Genomic DNA, 22,142 nt, shown 5'->3' on the forward strand with positions numbered 1-22,142 from the left:
AGGGTAAAAACAGAACACTTTCATCAACAAACGTGACTTTAGCAACAACTTACAACTGAGTGGCAGGCAGAGAAGACATCACTCTGTATGATGCTGCACTGTTTCTGGGACCAGGACTGCCTGTATGGGTTGTTTGTGCAGGGACTGGTGACACTTTGAGCATCAGGGCAGCTCGGTAAATCCTTCCAACTGTTCCCAAACACCAGTGGGTTGACCACAACAGCATGACTCCTTGTAGTGAAGTCATTATTTGCATTGCCATCATAATTGCCACAAAGCCCACACACAAGGCCCTAAAAAAGTAGAGCTCAATTTAAGTACCAAAACAGAGCATGTGGTTTATCACATTGGATTAAATCATACGTCACATATGCAGGCTTACCTTGTATTTTGGGCTGAGCTTGATGAACAAGCTGGTCTTTCTGTCCCATATGAGAATGAGTCCATTATTGGCTTCAATTACCAGGTAAATGCCCATAGTGCTATAACTGAATGGAGCTGTTTCTTCATTTCCACTTGAAAACAGTTGGTAGTTTCCCTCTGTTAGAACCAGTTCTGCACTCTAAAAATAAAATAGCATAAAATAAAATAAACGAAAATTGATTATTGGTCAGTTTTACCTAATATCTCTAAGAATTCAAGCTGCCCTTGAGATATGCTAAATCAGTTTATTTACAATATATGAATCTATTCTTAGCACTGTGTCTGCAGTTTACTCTGAGACATTTTTTAACAGGTCTGACTGTTTACCCCTAAGAAGATCTTGATGGTCTTGGAGCAGGTGGTTCCCGTGGTTCCACAGGGAACATTTTCAGTGATCACTCTGAAGGTGCCATTATTTTGAGCACTGCCGCAGTAGTCCTGAGCAAGAACACAGACACACATTTATCCTTTAATAGAGGTTGTTTATAAATAGCTGTGGTACAAACTAAAGCATTATACCAGTCTCTATCAGGACTATGCATATGAAGGAAATGACAGCCAGCTTTTAGTCCATTAGTCACTAATAATTTAAAATGTACATAACAATAATTCTAATCAGTGTGTATACAGTTTATTCTGTCTATTTGTATGCAATCACCCATTGATACACAAATGTACACAAGCATATAGCCACATACAACTTAGTGCAATGTACCAAATGTTCTTTTAGCAAAAGGTTAATTATATTTTATTATTAGCAATCTGCCCCTGTTGAGTTGGATGGCTTATTTGTTATTATTGTCTAAAAATATACTTCAGGGTCCAAAACTTTGTTCCCCAATGGCTTCTGTGTGTATTCATACAGTACCTGAGTGAGAATGTATTCACAGTTGCCATCAAAGTTGAAGCGCTTCTGATCAAAAGTCATGTAGTGTCCAGCACCATAGACAGAGCAGGTTCCATCACACTCACTGGTGGTGCACTTCCACTTCCTATCTTGACAAGTGCTGTAAACATATTAGTTGTTTGATTAGAGGTTTTAATAAAAGACATGACTTTTTGTATGTGCATGCCAGTCACAGGTGTAACCAAAATAATTAAGTGTTGGGTGGATCTTTGTAGCCTTGTAATGTTTTATCCCACATGTGGTTCACCTACCAGGTGTTGCAGTCCACCTTGGTGGTTTCTCCAGGCTGGTAGGAGATGCCGTTGTGAACACAGGAACAGGCCTCTGGCTTGATGCAGCCTCCTTGACCATCAGATACCATCCCAGATGGACACATACAGCCAGAGATGCACCCTGTGGTCACCTGTAGAAAAGTTCAAACTTACAATCTACAGTGATGTTGCATAAAAAAGCGTTTAATAAGCACTACCTCAGAAATCAGACTAAATCAAAATGTTTGCTCTAGACAGAAACAATTTCGTTTTGTCTGTAAATTTCTTTGGGGAAGAGTTGACTCACACAGGCCATGTCTAATGTGTTGCAGCTCTTCTCACACTCAGTTCCTTTTGCAGCTGGACCATTAGCAGAGCAATTGAAGTACACCATGGGAGAAGCACAGGCTGCTGAGAAAAGATATGTCTGAAATTACTTTAATATATTTCTGAAATTCATCTTTTGCATAATGCACACAGAGCACAGACGTCTTAAAATTATTGACCTCTACAGAAACGCTGTCTTTAACGTGGAATCAAACAAAGACACTGAAAATTAGTTACATATTTACTTTGCAAACAAACATTCAAACATTATATGCTATTATATTTAAATAATAACAATACTATGAAACTATTTGATATGCTGGATCTCAATTCTACTGTTTCCTAGTCTATAGCATTCACAGACACTACTTTCCAGTTACTGACTTACAGCTGGTACATTTCAAAACAACACTCTGCCACATGAGTTATATAAGGTACTGTCAGGAAGGAGACTGCTCCCTCTCAGGCCATTCTGGTAACTTACATGGCTGTTGAATAAACTCTCCAATGCAGCTGAGTTGCCCCTCCTTACAAGTGCTAGTGGATAAATATTAAAAACATATTAATGTAGATACATAACCTTGTAATACACTGTTTTCATTTTTTGTAGCATTTTTTTATTATCACAAAAACAAATATTCACTGAATACAATCTATAATGTACACTCATTTGAACATATCAAATCACATGCAATAACACAATGAAAAAACTATATATTTATAATATTCATACCACATGACCCCGTCTTTGTTGACAACCTGTCCAGGAGGCACAACTGAGCCTTTGTCATAACAGGGACAGGCTTTAGATGGGACACAGTTCCCAGAGTCATCCAGATATGTTCCTTCTGCACAAATACAGCCATCAATGGATGGGAAGGAGAAGTGACAGCTGAGGTCTGTGGTGCTGATGCAGCGGCAGGTGCGCTCGTTAGATGTGATGTTGTAGGAGTAGATCATGTTGCTAGGGCAGAAGTTGGCATATTTCCCTACAGAGGTCAGGACACACAATCAGCAAAAACTGTGATTCTGTTGTACTGCAACTTATACAAGATGAAGGACCATCCCAGTGATTCCCACAATTTAGCTCCTTTGCTACAATATTACAGCAAGATTTTACTTGTAGGTTTCTGTCATGTTTTAGGTGTTTTCCTACCTTCTCTATTCATTCATTCATTCATTCATTCACTCATACCCGTTTATTTCTCTTTAGGATCACAGGGATCTGCTGGAGCCTATCCCAGCTCTATTCATTTTTGTCTAATTGTCTAATTGTTATTATTAAATTATTAAAAGCAATAGTTCGCTTAAAGGTACAGTGTGTAAAATGTAATGGATTTAGTGCCATCTACTGGTGAGATTGCAGAATGCAACCCTCTGAACATCCCTTACACCTCATCCTTCCATTTCCAGGTGTAAGGGAGGTTATGATGGCCCTCACCTTCAAACAAAATGTGTTTAATATGCTTAATATGACTGAAAAACACACACACACACACACACACACACACACACACACACACACACACGCTTAGGACCATTTAAAAAAACAACCCAAAAATCTGGATTCATTGTGAAAATCCTGACTTCAGTTAATCTAAATAGTTGATTAGAGCTGAAGACCTGGCTGTAACAATCAGTACAGTATATTTTCTGATCATAGGCTCAACATGGAATAATGCTGCTCCCTAGTGGACCAGGATCAAAACTGCAAAATTGGTCTCCTTACATTAACAGACCAGGCTTCAGAGTTTTGGAGCACATCTGACTACAGGTGAGCTGTACATTACTGATATTTGATATGGCTTTTTAAACTGCATACAAACATGACAACATGTCCAAAGGTGTCCTTAAGAGCAGATAACAGTTTGACATTTTTCTTTTCCAGTATGATTGGAGTTGTATATGTACAAGAACTGTGTGTCCTTCATAGGTAATAATTATATTTCTATATTCCCAATATAAATAATGTCTGATACCATCTATTTGGATTTTTAAATTCAATTAATTCCTTCAAAATAGTGAACCATTGCTTAACACTGATTTTGTGGTTTTTGAGGGCTTTCCCTGTCACTACACTGGAAAAAGACTAAAGTTGAACACAAAGATTTGCCTAAAACCTAACCAAACTGACTTCTGCTATATGTGAGGATGGTCCAGCAAGAGACTCCATATGGTCTGCTGGAAATACTTTTTTATAATATACCCAAGCTAATTTCTTCAAGTCTTCATAACACTCTTCTATTCCACAGTTGTCACTACTCACCACAGATTGTCTTCCTCCAACCACTGATCTGAATTCCTTTAGCTGCACAGGCATGGACATATGAGGAGACTGCACCGCACATGCAGTCCTCGCTTTTCTCACAGTTACAACTGTCATACATGCAGTTCTGTGAGGAGGCAAAATAAAGAAAAAGCAGTGTGAAGTCCTAGCACAGGTCTGGGGGCCGGCCTGGGTCCATTTTGCAGAAATATGGAAAAGCCATAGCTGTGGGACTTGCCTCTTTGTAAGAATCAGGACTGATTTCTGCATGGCATGAGGCGAACACTCCCTGGGGATCACTTAGCATGGAGCACCAGTGCTTGGCATACTTCTCTGTAATGGACACACAAGCACCAACATTATTCATTCTGACGACACCACAGTGATAATAGAGAGTCTAAATGAGTTAGAATTACCATTATCCAGACTGAGACTGCAGGGGTTGTCAAAGTTCCTCTTAACATCTGGGCAACTAGCATGTGTCTTCCAGCTGTTGGCAAAACCAGCTGCTGTAGCATCTGGAACACCACTGAGCTTCAGAAAGTCATCAGCTTGGTTATGGTTGAAGTTTCCACACAGACCTGCAGACACAGACACATATCAGTATGGAAGTTTGTTGACAAAGAGGCTGCTGAACTGAATGTGTTGAGAAAATTATAAAATTGTTTTTTGTTCAGTTAATAAAGTATGATAAATTATGATTATAACTTGTGTTCATGTTGCAGTCTTTTCTAGCTTTTTTACAATATTAATTTTTTGCAAAGTCAAATATGCTTAAAAAGATTTTCTTTCAGTCTCTGCATTTCTACTTTCTGTAACTATATGTTACTATTTGATATACTGTTTATGTAGTAGTACTTACTTCTTTTACGGTTAATTTAAACAAATGTACACGTATAACTTGGTGCTAGTATAGTTGCTTGTAAATGATCACTGAACCCTGGGTTCTCTGCGATTATTCATGTTTACTGTTTGCTGGGCTTGGTTACACCATCAGTATTTAATTTCTCTATGGGATGTTTTCAGTCTGAAAACACATGGAGATTTACTTTACATACCACAGGTCTTGGCCTGGTAGTTGTTGGTCACTGTGACATATAGCTGCATGACTGGCTGGAGCTGCACTTCCAACACGACACCAACAGACGTCTGAACCAGCAGGTAGAAGGAGGATGCTCTGAAGGTGGAGATCCCAGCTAGGTGTCCAGAGAAAGGTCGAGAATGGGAGTTTTTAAAAGCGTGGAAAGAATTAAACTGAATTGAAAAACTACGTGTCTGCTAATCTTGGTATTGAGGAAATGCTCAAGCATTGTAAAACTGATATCTATCACTTTCTGGATGCTGTCATTCCATTCATGCCAGACACCAATGAAATGATGCTGGATCTACAGTAAAGATGGTGACGTTTTTCGTGAGTCTGTGTGGAAGCAGACACTGGCTGTTTATTGGGGTCAGATTATGTCAAAATTGGAAACTTGTGCTCATGAAGTGTGATATTACTGAGCTGTTGATTTCATTGCCTGAAATTACAAACATCAAATGTCTCAACAAATCTCTCCCTGTGCCATTTCTATCCTTTCTTTAATTTAATTTTTTCATGGCTTAATATTGATGGCACATTTTTGTCGTTAATTATATGGTGGTCCTTGTCACTGTTAACACTTTTGTTGAGCTGTAGAGGTGAGAGAGTAACTTTTTCATGCGATCACATAACTCTGTGCCACGACTGACCGCTAGGTGTTGCTAGTGCAGTGCCCTTACACCAGATTTACAACAGATTTTTCTTTTATTTTCTTTTACCACAGCTGAACTGTGGTATAGATAAAATCGAAAAATATACTGTAGCTTATAATGTGACATAACACTGTGCAGTAGAGCATCTCTTACCAGCAGAAAATGGTAACTGAGCGTAGATGCCATTCACATAAACCTTGCCATTGGGCTGAATGGTGATCACCTATATATGAACAGACAAGATTATATTAGGAAAATCTTTATACTTTATGTTTTTGGTGGACTAGTTTCATTTTTCACTTCCCACCACCACTAGTTTTATAAAAGACTTTTATTCTTGGATTCAGGATCATCTGTAATTTTCTCCAGTTTATAAAATGAACTGTGTGTGTGAGTGTCTCTATAGACATCATACTCACATTGGCCCCTCCAGACAAACCTAAGGTAACAGACTTGAGGCAGGTTTCACTCTCAGTCAGTCCACACTGCACCAGTTCTCCCTGTATCACAAACTGTGTTCCACTGCAGTCCTAAACATTCAGACACACAGAGACAGAGAGCAGTGCATTGGGTACAGCAGTGCCATAGGATGTGTAATTAGCAGTACCTGCAGGAGCTAGAAGCTAACATACTAGCAGCACTAATATCAGTTTTACTGATAGTAGTGTTACTGATTGAAGTGATATTATATCACTTTAATATTACCTTAGCCAGAACATAGGAGCAGTCTCCATGAAAGGTGTAGACCTTTCCATCAAAGGTGTTGATGTGAGCTCCTCCCTCCACAGAGCAGGTTCCTGGGCAATTCTGCTGTGTACACTTCCACTGGCCACTCTCACACACACTGTCAGCACACACAGTTTAATCTTAATTGCCAGTGGATATGCAATTAGGCAAATCAAATTTTATATACATATTGATCCCTTCAATGGGGAAAAATGCAAGACACTTCAAAAAGAGAGATCCATTCAGTAGGAGAGATTGTGTACACACACATTTTACACTTATGTTGTACATCATACCATGTTTTGCAGTTGGTGGAGTAGGACTCTCCAGGTCCATAGATCTTGCTGTTGTAGCTGCAGGAGCACTTGCTTAGTGGGACACAACCATTTCCATTTAAATCATCCAGCACCGTGCCTGAAAGTAATCAAAGTATTTCTGCATTCAAACACATTTTGTTTGTGCAGTTGAATGTACATATGTGTGTGTCACTCTGCTGTACCTGCAGGGCAGAAGCATCCATCAATGCAGTGGTTGTCACATGTGTGGCTGGCCTCTGGGTTGGAGCAGGTATCAGCACATGGACTTCCACACTCTTTGTACTCCATTTTGTGAGGACATGACTTCCCTGTGAACACAACAGTTGTTTCTCAACACTTGACATCGATCACATAACCTCTCATCTAACATTATTCACACAAACTTTCCTCTGGGAGCCTGTTTTTAGAAGTTACAGGGTTAAGATTACAACAAACTCAGGGGTTGGTGTTACCCTTATTTTGCTTGATCTTGGTTGGAGCACCAGTCAGTTAGTGTTGGTGGATCTGAAGTTGGTCAGTTGCCAACAACACTTAAATCACAACTTTTAAGTCTAGGGGTGTGTGATATTTTAATTCATCCTCATATCCGTACGCTGTATCTGTTTGTTTAATATGTAATATGTGAAATGTTTAACCAATGTTAGATGGTGGAACAATCTGAGTGTGTCCTCTTAATACTGACAAACATTTTTGTTCACTCTGCTTAAAAATGCAGACATCAGTGTCAGGGATTGTTCTTGTGTTCACAGAACATATGATGGCACTGATTTTCTTTCTGTCATGGTTCCAAAAGATAAACAGTCACATTTTTTTTTTTAGGTTGGACTCTTCTTCTTCTTTCAGTTCCTGTATGATTTCTGGTTGTTCTATGTTCATAATGAGAAAACCAATATCTAACTAGCTGTTTTTACTATTGTGTACTTACAGCAGAGCTCTTTGGTTCTCCAGTTATCAGGCTTGCCACCAGCATGGACACACTGTCTGGAGAATTCAGCCACAGTGTTGCACAAACAGAAGGTGTCTAACTGTGCATCTGCGTTATTGCCACAGTGGCACAGGTCTGCTATACAGGCAGATGTGAAGGAGGCAACATCTAGTAGGTTGTAACAGGTTTTGAAGGCCGGTGCTGTGAGGATCTGCTCACACAGAGGTTTCTACAGGACAAACAGGAGTGACAAAAGGAAAGGACAAATGATTTGGCAGCTAAAGTCAAGAAGGTGCCATATGAAACATGACAGATGAAGCTATTTTACCTGGATGTGGCTATATGGACTGAGGGATTGTGCTGACAAACTAGCAATGTTGTGGTTTGTCTGATTCACTAGATTAACTGTGGTTTAAGATTTAGGATGGGTTTGGTTCAAGGTCCAGTTTTCAAACTGGACGACTCTGTATAGTTCATCAGTGTCACACACATAGACTTTGATTTGCATATAACTGGGTGAAGCCTCACCATGTTGCTGCAGCTTTCAGTTGACTCCACTGTGTAGTCAGAGCAGCTTTCAGTTGGTCCATCCATTTTCCAAAAACTTGCAAAATCCGTGGGTGACATTTTGGCACCTGTTTCAATAATAACAAATAAGCACAGTTTAGGATGTAGTGATGACTACGTTGAATGACTTGGTAACATGGGTCAAAGTGTACCATGACTGTAGAACTCATTGTAGAGCTGGACCCCATTAAAGTCTCCACAAAGACCACAGGTTTGGTTCTTGTACTTAGGGTCTAGCTCCACCTGAGAAGACAAAACCATACATAGACACATGTGCATAACTTACAACTACAATAATGGTCATAACAGACTTTTATGTGCAGATATAATCCTACCAGAAAAGAGTCCTCCTCATTCCAGATAGCAACCAATCCCAAGTTTGCTTTGATCTTGATGTACGTAGGGGCTTTGTCAATGAGCACTCCTGCTTGACTGTATGGTAGAACAACTCTGTGAAAGCAATGACATTATTTTAGCAATTATGCTTTTCTTCTAAGTTTTAATGCTCTTAATGGCAAAATAAGATTGTGAATGGAGCTGTTGTATCTATCCATGTGGTGCAGTAAGAAGGTTGGCAGTAGACCCCTGAGATTTTTGGGGGAAATTTGTCTTCTGACACTTTGACACATCAAAAAAAGTCATTTGCATAAAACAACATTTTTCCCCCAAATATTTCCTTTCCAAAATAGATTTTAAAGTTGCAATGATAATTCAGTTACTGTTCACACTAATCAAGTCCTTAGTGTAAACTAAACCATTACTGTTGGTGATTTTACAGTCCGGATATGAGCTATGACAAGTTTAAAACAATAACTTGGGCCGATGTGGGCAAAGTGACAACATTTTAAGGATTTTAGAACAAAACTTACGATTTGCCATCAATGACCACTGAGCCCTTGGAGAGCTCAACCACTGAACCCTCCAGCTTCATAGTGATGGTTTTGATGGTGGGATGACCGTCAGTCTCTTGTCTTCTTAGCTGGATGTTGAAGTCCTTGTAACTGCTCCGGCATGAAGAAGTCAGGATATAGTTGCAGGTGGAGTGCAACTGGAAAACATCCCCATCAAAGGTCTTGAAATGGAAGTTGCCCCATGTACTGCAAACCTGGCCATTGTGGATGGGACTCACACCTATAAAAACAGATCAGGACATGGTAGCCATATTTTATACTGTTATTTTCCTATAAGAATAAATGCCCACAGAGCTCCTACATAAGAAAATAGTTTACAGTTCAAGCTCACCTGTTATTTTTTCAGGAATCTGGGACCTGGCGGAGAACACATTTACAGCAGCCTCTGTTGAAAGAAATAAAAATGATTGATCAAGTAATCAGTAATCAAATGGCAAACTGTACTAAAACACAATAAAGGTGCAACAGTAGAGATCTGAACTGTTAACAGTCCCACTGGTCATATTTGTCAGGCTGCCTATACATTATAATGTATGTACCGCTGTGCCAGGCAGCCACAATGGCAGACAGGGTCAGCCATAGCAGCCACACGTTGGCCATTGCCATTTGCTTCTCCACGAGAACACTAAGGCAGATGAGTGGGAGGCCCAGTATTTTATACCAGGGGGCAAGGCCTGAGTGTGACAGGTGAAGGAGTGGCATTAACATACACACACATTACATGATTCATGTTTCGTGACTGCTGGTCCTGCCCTAAAGCATGTCCAATTTACTTTCATACAACAGGTATGAATCACAGTTTCACAGCATGACACTGAATCTCACATCTCTGATACAGGCAAATTAGCACCACTGCCTATACTAATGTGGAATTCAGGTCCACAATGAAAGATCAAACCAACATGATGCTGAGCTAATCTAATGTGCTTTGCATCATACAGATTTATAACCATGAGCCAGAGGGTTGATGGTTTGATCCTTGGATTCCCTGGTCCACAGGCTGAAGTATCCTTGGGCAAAACACTGAACCCAAAGTTGCCCCCAGTGGCTGTTCCACTGGTGTATTAATGTCTGAGTGAGCCCCCGGCGTTCAGAATGTGTAGCTCTGCCCCTGATGGTGCCACTCAGGGTTTATTATGAAGAGTGGACCTAGACCTTTTAAACCTAACCAAGTTGTTTGTGTGTCTAAACAAAATGAAATTGTGACTACTAAATATGACACTTGTTCCATAACTGTGGAACAAAAAGTGACTTGAATTTTTTTCAGATCAAACAGCAAAGAACGGTCTGCAGACTTTATGATTAGATCTCAGTCAAACTGCTTTCTCCCAAAACATTTGCCCCAATAAAAATATTTGACAGTTTATTTTCTAAGGATCAAAAAGAAGAAATTTTTCAGTGCTAATAGCGCCTTTTGTGAATGTCTCTTCAGGCTCAGGATCAGTTTTGGCATTGTTGAAGGTTCAAGCAGGAAACACCCTCAACTATTAAATGTGATTTAGACATGTGGGAATAATACAGCAGTATGATGACTGATGACAATTGTGGATTGATATAAAATAAGGCTCTAGATAAACACTCTTCTGAGTGTTTTTATTTACTTTGGTTTTGACCAATGTGATAAAATCTTAAAAGCTATTCAAGGTGTGTTTTAATCAAACTGATTAAAATGTTGTCTTTTGTTTTCCTATCTCCAGCACTCTTCCTTACAATAGCCATACTCAACAGTTACTCAGCATAAATAGAAAGCTAAGATTATTTAAATTCACTTAAGTTCATTATAAACCCATTAGTATTGTTTTACTGTCCACCCAGCTGAGGTTGTATGCTGCACAGTCACAGGTGCCATCTACAAGGCAGTGCTAATCAGCAGCTGTTGTCAGTCATGCTGTTTGCATGCTGTTGTTTCAAAAACGGCAGAGCAGTGCCTCAACCATAAAATATCATTTCAACCAACTTAAAGAAAGAAGAGACAAAACAAGCTATATAACGTATATAGGTAAATATATATATTATAGCTTACCCATCCTGCCCAGAACTTCTCCAGATAACAGGGAGATTAGGCATAATGTCCACAACACACCCACATCATGATCACCACACCTGCACCAATACGCCCATGTAATTTTAAATTAGACCAATTTTATTTAGGAAACTACTCAAATATATAAATTGTAGATAGTGTATACACATAACATTTAGTGTAACACATTTTAGCAGCTTTTACCAACCATTTATCACAGAGCTCTAAGAGGTAATATTTGAAAAAGAAAGAAACGTTGAACTGAAATGACATTTGGTTTTGATAGTCGTTATTTATTCGTTAGTGGTTTCCAGCTGAGCCTCCTGAACTCAGTGCCCTGTCTTTCCTAATCAACTTGAGTGAAAAGGGCAGTAAACTAATGGACTGAGAACCAATTTACCCAAATGGTGCAGCAGAAATCATGGAGCTTTAAACAGCTTTATGTTTTTGGAAATAATGTTCCCCATGCACACACGAAGTCCTAGTTTACATGGACACACAGCAGATTTTCACTGCACTTTGTTTGCAGTGATACAGAAATTGGTAAACTATTATATGATTTATGGTAACAGTGGGAGCAGCACTGTGTGGCAGTGGTTTTCCCAGATGCTTCACAGACAAGTGGGGTCTTTCTGTGTGAAGTTAGCATGTTCTCTCTGGGATCTCCTGCTGTCTGAACACATTCACTTCCATTGACTGATGACGTGAGTGTAAGTGTTTGCCTATTTCCATGTGTCTATGAAACCTGTCCAAGATGTACCTCGCCTTTCACCCAGAATCAGCTTCCAGCCACCCCACAGCCCTCTAGTCTACAGGGTAATGGGTGCGTTAAGTAAATACATGAAAGATGATGACTGTCTGTGTTTTATCAATTTAGAAATATTGTGTTTGTTGATTTGTTTGACTTTGTTGAACATCAGATCACATTTCATGACCAATTCATGGAGAAAAAACCCCCAGAAAAAACAGTGATTACCTTTTCTTGTAAGTCTACGTAGTGTACCTGTCAGATCCCTGATGACCTCTGACCTTAAAGTTGTGACAAGAGACTACAATGTGCTCCAGGCATCTTTTGAGCTGGGTGTCGATGTTTTTCTTGATGATGCTTCTGTGATGAAGTCCAGTGATGCCAAAGACTCATCTGTACTCACCAGTGTGAATTCCAGGACACAGTATTTTAGATATTTTGCCTCTTTTATCACTCTGCATTGTTTCAAAGCCACCGAATTACTTGTGCCTGTAAAAGATAAGAGTGGTAGTTAAGTGTAACAGCTTTACCATAGGAGCCAAATAATGTATTCATTTAGTATTCTATTATGCAGAAAAACCTCTCTGATATATATTCAAAAATAATCATTTGTTTTTACTGATGCATAGATAGCAATCATTTCATAACGTGGGGGTAAAAGCATGAAGGATGAGAATTAAACAGCATTAAGTGGAGACTAAAGTTAAATAAAAAATGTAGTTTAAGGAAATTATGATTGTTGATGAGCTCTTTGGCAACAGGCTACTGTCTCTGACACTAGGAGAGGAAAATATAATATCACATTCTTTAGTGCAGGAGTTGCCAGTGCTCTCTAACTTGGGTGTAATGTAAAAAAGTTTCACAATACTGACATTTTCTGAGTCAACCTTAAATGTTACAACATTGGGTTGAGGTGTATTTGGAGAGTGTTCACCTCCTTTAACCAACAGTGATAACTGGGCTGAGACTTTGGTGGTTTAGGCTCAATCACAATAAAACGATACCTGTGGTTTGACCTAGAGATTTATTTATTTTGGAGAAATCTGAATGTAGTTTTAAACAAGGCCAGGTCACACAGCAAATATCTGATAAGATGAAAATACAGTTAGCTTGCCTAAATTGCAAATACATACTGTATAAAAAAGTTTGGAAACACCCCTTTATATCATTACAGATTAATCTTTTATTGTCAAATAGTAGATTGAATTTTACATTGCTTCATACTGTAATTACAAATGTGCCAGGAGCCGGAGTACATGGTGAACTACAGTAATAGATTTGCCACCTAAAAAGTGAAAAAATAAAAGACAACCCTCTCTTCCCCCTACCCCACCCATGACTACAACAATGCTTAAAATAGAAACATCTGTAAAAATTCAAATGTATATGACTTATTGTTAATTTTTATTTAATTCAACTACAGATTCTATGATTGTTCTATTATTATAGTTTATAAAGGAAAATTGTACCCAAAACACCTTTTCATACTAAAACCCACAACTACAACAAGCCACAAATCTACAAAACTGAGTGGACACACTAACAAAGACTGAACTAATCTGGCTGCTATTTACTGTAAGTCAGTTTGCTGTGTATTAAGATTATATATATATTTTAGTCTTCACTTTCCATAAGCACAGGTGAGTATTAGTAGAGTATGAGATTAGAGTTCAAGTCACCACTTCAAGTCACTGTGATGGAAAATTATCTGGTGTTTACAAATTACTTATAACACTTTTGATCTGTGTCGTCTGTTAACAACTAAAAAACAAAATGTCAAAATAAAACAGATACCAGGCTTCATGTGAACACCTGACTAAAGACTTTAAGTCCAAGTGAGTACAGTGAAAAACATCTCAAAAGGTCAATGACATGCTAAAGTTGGGAGCCCGAAGTGGGCAGCAGGGTGAAAAGGTCAAAGTCATAAATAAGTTTTTGATAAAGTATATCTCCTTAACTCTACTAAGGACATTCTAAAGAAACACATGAATCCTTCAATATTAAATGGCTACAGGCCAACCCCTAACCTCCCTCTACTGGAAAGTTATTGAGAAAACAATTTTTATTCAGCTAAACAACTTTTAAAAATGTAAATATTGTCTTGGACAAATTTCAGTCTGGCTTTAGACATCACAGTTTGAAACTGGAATAATTAAGGTGCTAAATGACATTCCTCTCAGTACGGACTCATTTGGTGCTGCTTGATCTCAATGCAGTCCTTCATGACAGACAGTAGCAGTGGGTTATTTCTATTGGTGATCATCTAAATGGATTACAATTACACACGGAGTGCTCCAGGGTGTGATTTTTGGACCACTGTTATTCCACCTGTACAAGCTTCTTGTGGGTCAGCTCATACATGACACACACAACACTCAGAATTACATGGCAAAAACAACACTGACTGGAGAGGGCTGAACAACTTTTCATAGTTTGAAGAGATCATAACATTATGAAATAAATCTGCTCTGCATTTTAACTCAAGTCTAGGTAGGACTCTGGGTCTGTTCTTTAACAGTTTTAACCAATTTCCAGGCTCCATTGTTTACTAGCAGAGGAGCAGTTTGAAGAAGCTAATGAAATACACATTTGATACAAGCTGTGACTAGACTTTTGGAACCATGGTTCTGGGCAACCATTGGGGCTCACACTCCAGCTAGATTCCACCTATTAAATCCCCTGATGTCCAAGGTCTCACAACTACCTTTTTCTGATGGCACTACAGTAGTACTACTTCTATGGGAATAGAGAAAGTTGCAGTATTTCAAATAAAAAATACTCCTATTACAAACGTATTGTGAATTAAATGTTTTGTAGCATGTTGTAGAAACATGGAAGTGTACTTGAGTACAATGCTTGAGTAAATGTACTTAGTTACCTTCCACCACTGGACATAAACACATTTGGTTCTGCAACACATTTGGGAGGGGTCGCAGTTGATGTATGAGCAATTGTTTCCATCTACGACTGTGGTAGAGATAAAATACAGTACTCATATATCTGGTTGATAAGGAAGTATAACATGGTGCTGTGCCACATCTATAGGCTGAAGCTGTCAATCGCTCAAAATTATGAATTGTTTGCATCATGTAAAATTGTGTTTTATACTTTCCAGACAGAGACTTGCATGGCCATTAAAAAGAAAACAGAAGAAACAGGTCTGGTTATACTTTGCATGCAAGAGAGATAAGCCTGATCTTTTGGTGTATGAGCTGTTATCAGTACATGTCACCTTAGACTGATAGCTCTGGGCGATGCTGAGTGTTACTGTTTGTTTAGCAGGAGTGGTGCTGGACAGGGAGCAAAACTCACGAAGTAAAAAGCCAGAAGGAAATCTGAACTTAAAAAATATAGAAGAAAAGCACAGACAGGAAAAACAGCACCTCGCTCACCATCACTATATTGACAAATACGGCTCATACTAGATTATTTTTGCTGTGTTTGATTTACATCCAATGCAAATATTCAGTGTATAAAGTTATGTGAGATTCATATTGTACAGTAAAAACTGGTGCAGAGGTCAATTTGGATGATCAAAATACACTCTATTCTTCATTTATCAGAATTTTATGAGAGGGTTTATTGCAGGGCTGTTGCATTAGCTTTGTCAATTAGTTTGCCTAATTGACAAACACTTTGTAACTATTAAGCAAAACAATATTAATATAACTCATAACTATAATTACAAAAATAATCATCTCATTATTTGGGTTCTTATACATCTGAACATTGTCTTTAGGTTATTATAAATTCCCACAAATGTCTAGTCATCTTTGTGTCTTAATTAAAACAACCTTTGCTGAGAAAATATACATTTTAGGAACAGTAGCATCTAATATTATAAGGAGTATGACATGTTCTATGAACCACAGCTCAAATAATTCTAACTGTATGGAAGTGCAATACCGTTTTAAAACATTGCACATGAAGAGCTATAAGTGGACATTGGTAATTAACTGTCACGACACAGCAAGAAGGTTCTGGGTATGAATCCTGTTTGACCCTGGGCCTTTCTCCCCTCAGTCCAAAGACATCATGGTTGGAGTTATGTGCACAGGTGTGAATGTGTGTATTTGTCTTTATGTGTCAGTCCTGTGATAAACTGGTGATGTATCTAGGGTGTATCACACCTCTTGTCCAATAACAGCCGAGATTGGCTCCAGCTCACAACCCTGAAGGGATAGATGATAGATGGATGGATAACATAAGTGAACCAGATTTAGGTATGAACGCGACTAAATTAGGAGGACTCATTTACAGTAATATAAAATGCGTTTATTGTTATGTCATATTTCAAAAAACAAAAACATGTAAATTTGTGACAGCAGAAATCTACAACATAAAAAAACAAAACAACTCATTCATGGTACTCAGGATCCATTAATATGTGGATCTTGATCCATATCTTCATTATCCTCTTGGTCATCCTCATTCATCTCCTCTTGGGGACCTTCATCCATAAGCGTTTCCATCTGTGCAATGTCACCCTCTTCCTCCTCCTCTTCCTCCTCCACCATGCCACCTGGACCTGAGTTTATAAAGAAAATATATTTATCCATCTGTCAAAATACAATGAGGTTATAAAAGGGTAACGCTGATGTTATCATGCATTTATTCAGCTTTATTGTAAAATGCAGTTTAAGAAACTAACAATCACCACTTAGACTACTACTATGTTAGCAAAGTGACTCCCTCAGTAAGCACCCTGTCAAAATCTCTGAATAACCCAATGCAAGGCATCCTGGCCACATGTTTATATAAATAGAAAGATTTGTTAGCCTAAAAATCCAGCAGGTTCTAGAGTATTAATTGAGTACTAAACAATATTGTCAGCACCGACCTTGTGTGAGATCTCGGCCTGGGATCTGACCAGCCTGCAGCATCCCTTTCAACCGCTCCACCTCTGCCAGCGAAGAAGCATTAGCAATGGCATTCTGAAATGCAAGCACACATGTAAATCTCAGCTAATATAATCTCACAGATCCTATTCAACGCTTCATGTTGTGCCAATCTACTGCTAGAAATCTGAATCTACATCCAAGCTATTTCAGCAGTTCAATAATGTTTTGTGTCCACTGTGGCTGTGTGACTAGTATTTGAATCAAAGTTATTAGCTATATCATGTCAACTGGAAAATGCTTCAAAGCTGCATTGTAACATACAGTATGCTAAAAATGAAAAATGACCAAACATTGAAGCTCGAGCATAAATGTTCATTGCTGATACTAGTAATTGTAGTTCGACAAAAAGGTCTTCAAGGGCTTTTTCTGGGGCTTTCAACCACAGCTGACTATTCAGTGGGCTCAGATGTTTTAATAGTCAAGGAAAAAAATCTCAATTCCCCTTAACTGCATCCATGGTCCTCTTGCTTGTGTCTTAGTCTCACCCACCAAAGACACAAGGAGGATTTCCAGGAAAAGATACAAGGAGATGAGCTGTCATGCGATTGGTGAAAACCTCACACTGACTGAAAAACAGCCAAAGCTCATCAACACATAGTCACATCTGACAGACAGAGTAACTATGAAAACAAACATTCTCCCTCCATATACCTTTTTCATACTATGCTGACCATACTATGAGTAAACTCCACCCATAGTGAAACAGGAGGTGGAATATGACTGAAAACACCAGAAAAGGCCATGAAAGTTGAGGTAAGTATTTGTTATTTTGCATTCAATGACAAACTTGCAACCACTGTCAATTTGGGAATTAAAGTTCAGCTCTCAAAACCTAAACATTACAAACCTTGATGGCTTCCACTTCTGCCTGGGACGGCCCCGTCCTCCTCTTCTCAACCTGTGCTGCCACTCCAGGAGTGAATCTGAAAGGATAATGCATCATTTAGACAACATGGAAACACACGGCTTCTCTGACCTGTTAACCAACCGTATCAGGCTCATGTGTAGTATCTTTTCTTGAGTGAAATAAACTGATACATTGTCCAAAGACAGCAGTCCTGAGCAGCACTGTGGTGAATGTGTGGTTTCAGGTTTAATGGCTAGATCAACTTCTACATTTTAGTTCTGAGTTTGATCTCATTTGCTGATGAAGTAATAACCTTGTGGATGCCAGATTTTTTAAAATGAGGTCCTTGCATTTTTAAATACTACTAATAATTTAAAAATAGATTTTAGATTGAAATTATTTGGACATTTACATATTTTTGGCTGCATGCAACACATTCAAATTGGAATGAAATACTGGATACTAGATTAAAAACACAGAACTGTGTAGGAGATATAGTCTGTGTCATACTTAGTGGCCAAGGTTTAGGAATTCAAAAGTAATTGGACACATGACAAAGTTCCACATATTCACTGGCTCATTATGGGTTTTCTCTGTCTTTAGTTTGGTCTTCAGCAAGAGGACTGCAGGTCAATTAGATTGTGACCTGGTGACTGACTCAGAAAGTCATCGCACATTTTAGGATGCCTTCCTGCTCAGTAAGAAATGGCAACGATTCACAAATAACCAGACTGATTTTGCCCTGTCACTTTTTTCCTCCACATTTTCCTCTTAAAAAAATTTTTTTTTTTAAATTTAGCTTGCTGAAGCACAGAGCCTGCAGAACAGAAAAACAGTAAATGTCCAAATAAGTAGCCTGATTTGAAATTCACAATTTGGGGGATTCTATCATTAATGACTACACACAGCCAGTAAGAAAAAAACAAAACAAAACAAAAAAAACAAAAAAAAAAAGAAGATCCTGGCTTTCCATATACAGTTAGTGTATCGTAAGAGTATTCTGATGTACACAAATTTACAATTTGTGATGAGTGGAGACTTTTTCTTGCATTATTTAACCTGTTGAGCCCAGATCCAGTGATTCTGAGGAGCTGCTGTCAGACATGGACTTTTATCTTACGTTTTTGGTCGCTTGGCAATATCCTTTGCAAGTTGTGCACCTCGTTTTCCCTTGAACATTTTCTCTGCCTCCTGGCGTTCCTATGATGATATCACACAGTTAAAGTGAAACCCTTGTTAATTACAGACTAAGCTTTCATCCAAGAGGGGTAAGGCCAGGCAGAAAATTTTATCAGAACTCCTTTGGATGTTCAACTCCAGGATGGAAGAGTTTACCAGTGTTGATAATCGCTGCAATGCTAAAATGTTCTTCAGTTATTGTAAAGTTCATACTATTGTTTTAGTTGCAATCTCCAACACATATCATCCATGAGTAACACCCCACGCCAGGCTTTGAAATACTGCACAAGGTCACACTCACTCAGTCCTGTCTCTCATACTTCTTCAAATTTAAACAGGACTTTCAAAATTGGCACAATACCTGACGACCTGCACTTACCTTGAGCTTTACCTTCTGGAAGTCAAGCACACGGATTTGTGGGATTTTGTTGATGACATACAGCCTATAATGCTTCTTGTTTGTCACCGGATTCCTTAACAAGCTGGAAATTTGGTCATTATTGCAAACATGTATAATCATAAGTGGTGCACAAGATAAGTACAATAATTTGTCTTTGTGAACAGATGATTTATACCTGAGAAGGGTCAGTGTCTTCACTGAAGCTAAAGGATCCAAGTCTCCCTGCACATAAAAAGTACAGCAACTCAGAAAATCACACTGTGATTACATTACCATTACATAGCTGATATTAGTGGTCTTTGCTGATGCTGGTCCAACAAGGTCATTATGAAGGCTGCAGGTGGGCTGTTATGTGATGTTGTTTATAATATTTTGAAGATTTAAAAATTATTTAAGTGTAACAACCTGAAGAGGAATTTCTATTTTTCTGGTATTTCACTGTAATTGAATAAACTTGTACTTGTCATTCTGTTGGACTAACTGCTGTTAATATGTACTCACCAGCTCCTGTATGTTGTTGTTTGTAAGAACCAGCTCTGTCAGACTGGGCAGCGATTGCTCCAGATTCTCACCTATGCGACTGAAGAAAATATTTCATAAGGTTACAGGTTTCCAGCATTGTACTGACCTGCTAAGTATAGTGTGACCAATTTATACAGATGGTAGATGCACAATATAACATATACAAAGTGTTGCAACTTACCAAATTCTGTTGTTGTTCATTAGCAATGTTTTCAGCCTTTTGAGCAGAGGGAAGCCATCCAGTTTTCTGATTTCATTATCAGAGAAGTCAATAGTGTCAAACTGGTCCAGAGTGGCTCCAAGGTTTTCAAGAACTGGAATTTTATAACCTGCGAGATGAAAAATATGAGCGTTGAACTGCTGCTGTATGACAAGTACACCAAGGATAATGCAACTGAAATGTATTGTTACAGTACACCACATGAGCTATAGCTATGTGTTTAATATTAACATAGAAAACGAAGGCCAAAACTTTACACAACACCTGTATATCCAATCAGCTATCATATTTCAAATATAACAGTTGGCTGTCTATATTTTAGTTAGAGGATTTACAAATACCAATAATAATCATAATTACTATAAAGATTGCGAATAATCGTCATTTCTGTAAAGATTAAGAGGATTCAACCCTTATTTTATTAACATACCTATTGCAAAACTTTATGCAGTAAATAACTTAATTCAATGGCTTACAGCTGCTATCGTCCCATGATTTACTACAACTTTACTAGTTATTAGTAAGGTGCATCAAAACTGAAAGAAGAAAAACGAAAATTTCAGAAATGCGTTTACTTTGAAAGGTTGGTTCAGCGGTAATTATCTCACCACTACAACGCGAGGCCCTGCAGTGAGACTCTTAGCACAAACCAGTGTTCGCTGAGGACATGTGTATTTTAAAGACGCTTTGCTCTTCGTATTGTGAAGTACAACACCGAATGGGCCCCTTTTCTGAATCCAGTGTGGCGTGAGGCCTGCAACCAGCGTTAGCATCAGCAAGCTAACTTAACACATCCAAACACAGAAGCGAGCAAAGCTTGTCTCACCTCGTAAATCCAACTCTCTGTCTCTCACAGGGTTCGTGTATTGAGCAGCCTGCTCAATCAGCTCCGCGGATAACTTCACCATGTTGAATCCAAGAACAGACGCTACCAACTTTTGATTTTTGCGGCAAATCGGTTCTGGGGATAAACACGCTGTTAACCGGAACAAAGATTCTTCTTCTTCTCTTTAATGGCTGTTCATAAACAATAAATTGGTGCATTACTGCCATCTACCGCAAGGTCTGTGGATCAGTTGCCCTCTTTCTGCCTTTTGTTGTAGTCACATTTGTGTGTGTTATGTTTCCCTTCTTTGAAGCAGTGGCAAACAAAAGCAATTACATTTAGGCTACACAAATACTGCACTGCATCGGAATCAGAACCGGATTTATTGCCAAATATGCAAGAAATTGACTCCAGTACAGTGAGTCTCAGTGTGCTTGTCACATCAGTTCACACAATATGTAATAAGTGAGAAAATTAATTAAATACAAGTGGGGGAAATAGAATAGGTAAGGTGGTAGGTCAAGAGTCGAAGAGCTTCTGAATGACTGTTATATATTTACAGTATTCACAGTTGTTATTCACAGTTATTGCACTTGGACAGGTCTTGCACTGGGGGGTTATTCACAGTGTTCTGTTGTCAGACAACATGGATTAGTGTTAAGGGTTCATCAGTGTGATAGATGGCACGGGGAAAGAAACTGTGTCTGGTTGCTTTGGTGTGCAGCGTTCTGTAGCGCCACACAGAGGGAAGAAGTTCAAACAGTTTGTGACCTGGATGTAGCAGAAATCTGCATGGGTGCATTATTATGCACCTTTATACTTTTACTGTATTACATCCAATCGGTAAATATTGTACCTTTAATCAACTACAACTGCCTCAAAGCTGTAGCAACTACTTTTAAATTACAATGTCTAGTGAAAACTATAATGTCTTGTAGAATATGCTGTCTTGCTGGAGATTAAGCTTCTCAGAATTTATGAAGTCTTTAAATTTAGTCCAATCCTAAACAACTACAGCAGTAAAGTGTAGACATATACCTTTATTGCAGAAGTAATATTAATCACCAGTCCATCACAGGGCCACATAGAGACAAACAACCTCACACACTCACACTCACTCCT

At 38.6% G+C, this 22,142-nt stretch overlaps 2 protein-coding genes across 2 annotated transcripts in view; both read right to left on the reverse strand.

Moving 5' to 3' along the window:
- LOC113122673 (mucin-5AC-like) overlaps positions 1-9,954 on the reverse strand; it is a 31,098-nt gene extending 21,144 nt beyond the window's left edge. Inside the window, 24 exon segments of the mRNA XM_026294171.1 lie at positions 54-293; positions 383-562; positions 751-861; positions 1,292-1,430; positions 1,582-1,733; positions 1,889-1,992; positions 2,393-2,445; positions 2,642-2,897; positions 4,175-4,301; positions 4,413-4,507; positions 4,591-4,755; positions 5,233-5,370; positions 6,062-6,131; positions 6,328-6,438; positions 6,614-6,752; positions 6,931-7,048; positions 7,134-7,259; positions 7,877-8,105; positions 8,405-8,511; positions 8,596-8,686; positions 8,779-8,893; positions 9,313-9,574; positions 9,686-9,739; positions 9,894-9,954. Of these exon segments, the coding sequence (XP_026149956.1) occupies positions 54-293; positions 383-562; positions 751-861; positions 1,292-1,430; positions 1,582-1,733; positions 1,889-1,992; positions 2,393-2,445; positions 2,642-2,897; positions 4,175-4,301; positions 4,413-4,507; positions 4,591-4,755; positions 5,233-5,370; positions 6,062-6,131; positions 6,328-6,438; positions 6,614-6,752; positions 6,931-7,048; positions 7,134-7,259; positions 7,877-8,105; positions 8,405-8,511; positions 8,596-8,686; positions 8,779-8,893; positions 9,313-9,574; positions 9,686-9,739; positions 9,894-9,954 (3,243 nt within the window).
- Positions 9,955-16,378: 6,424 nt separating this feature from the next.
- On the reverse strand, positions 16,379-21,194 carry snrpa1 (small nuclear ribonucleoprotein polypeptide A'). The gene is made up of 9 exons (XM_026294287.1): positions 21,021-21,194; positions 20,156-20,303; positions 19,954-20,032; positions 19,628-19,674; positions 19,432-19,534; positions 18,994-19,073; positions 17,874-17,949; positions 16,966-17,059; positions 16,379-16,653 (listed from the first exon to the last, which is right to left on the reverse strand). The coding sequence occupies exons 1-9, from the start codon at positions 21,100-21,102 to the stop codon at positions 16,496-16,498; spliced, it is 867 nt and encodes a 288-aa protein (XP_026150072.1). The 5' UTR covers positions 21,103-21,194; the 3' UTR covers positions 16,379-16,495.
- Between the last annotated feature and the right edge of the window lie 948 nt (positions 21,195-22,142).

The sequence above is a fragment of the Mastacembelus armatus genome, chromosome 3 (assembly GCF_900324485.2).
Source record: "Mastacembelus armatus chromosome 3, fMasArm1.2, whole genome shotgun sequence".
Lineage (NCBI taxonomy): Eukaryota > Metazoa > Chordata > Actinopteri > Synbranchiformes > Mastacembelidae > Mastacembelus > Mastacembelus armatus.

Coding starts and splice junctions, on each gene's coding strand:
- snrpa1 (XM_026294287.1), bottom strand. CDS start 21,102: ATGGTGAAGTTATCCGCGGAGCTGATTGAGCAGGCTGCTCAATACACG. Junction 17,950..18,993: donor ATTGCCAAGCGACCAAAAAC/GTAAGATAAAAG, acceptor TTATCCTTTCAG/ATTCACTCCTGGAGTGGCAG. Junction 17,060..17,873: donor CAGAAGTGGAAGCCATCAAG/GTTTGTAATGTT, acceptor CTTGCATTTCAG/AATGCCATTGCTAATGCTTC.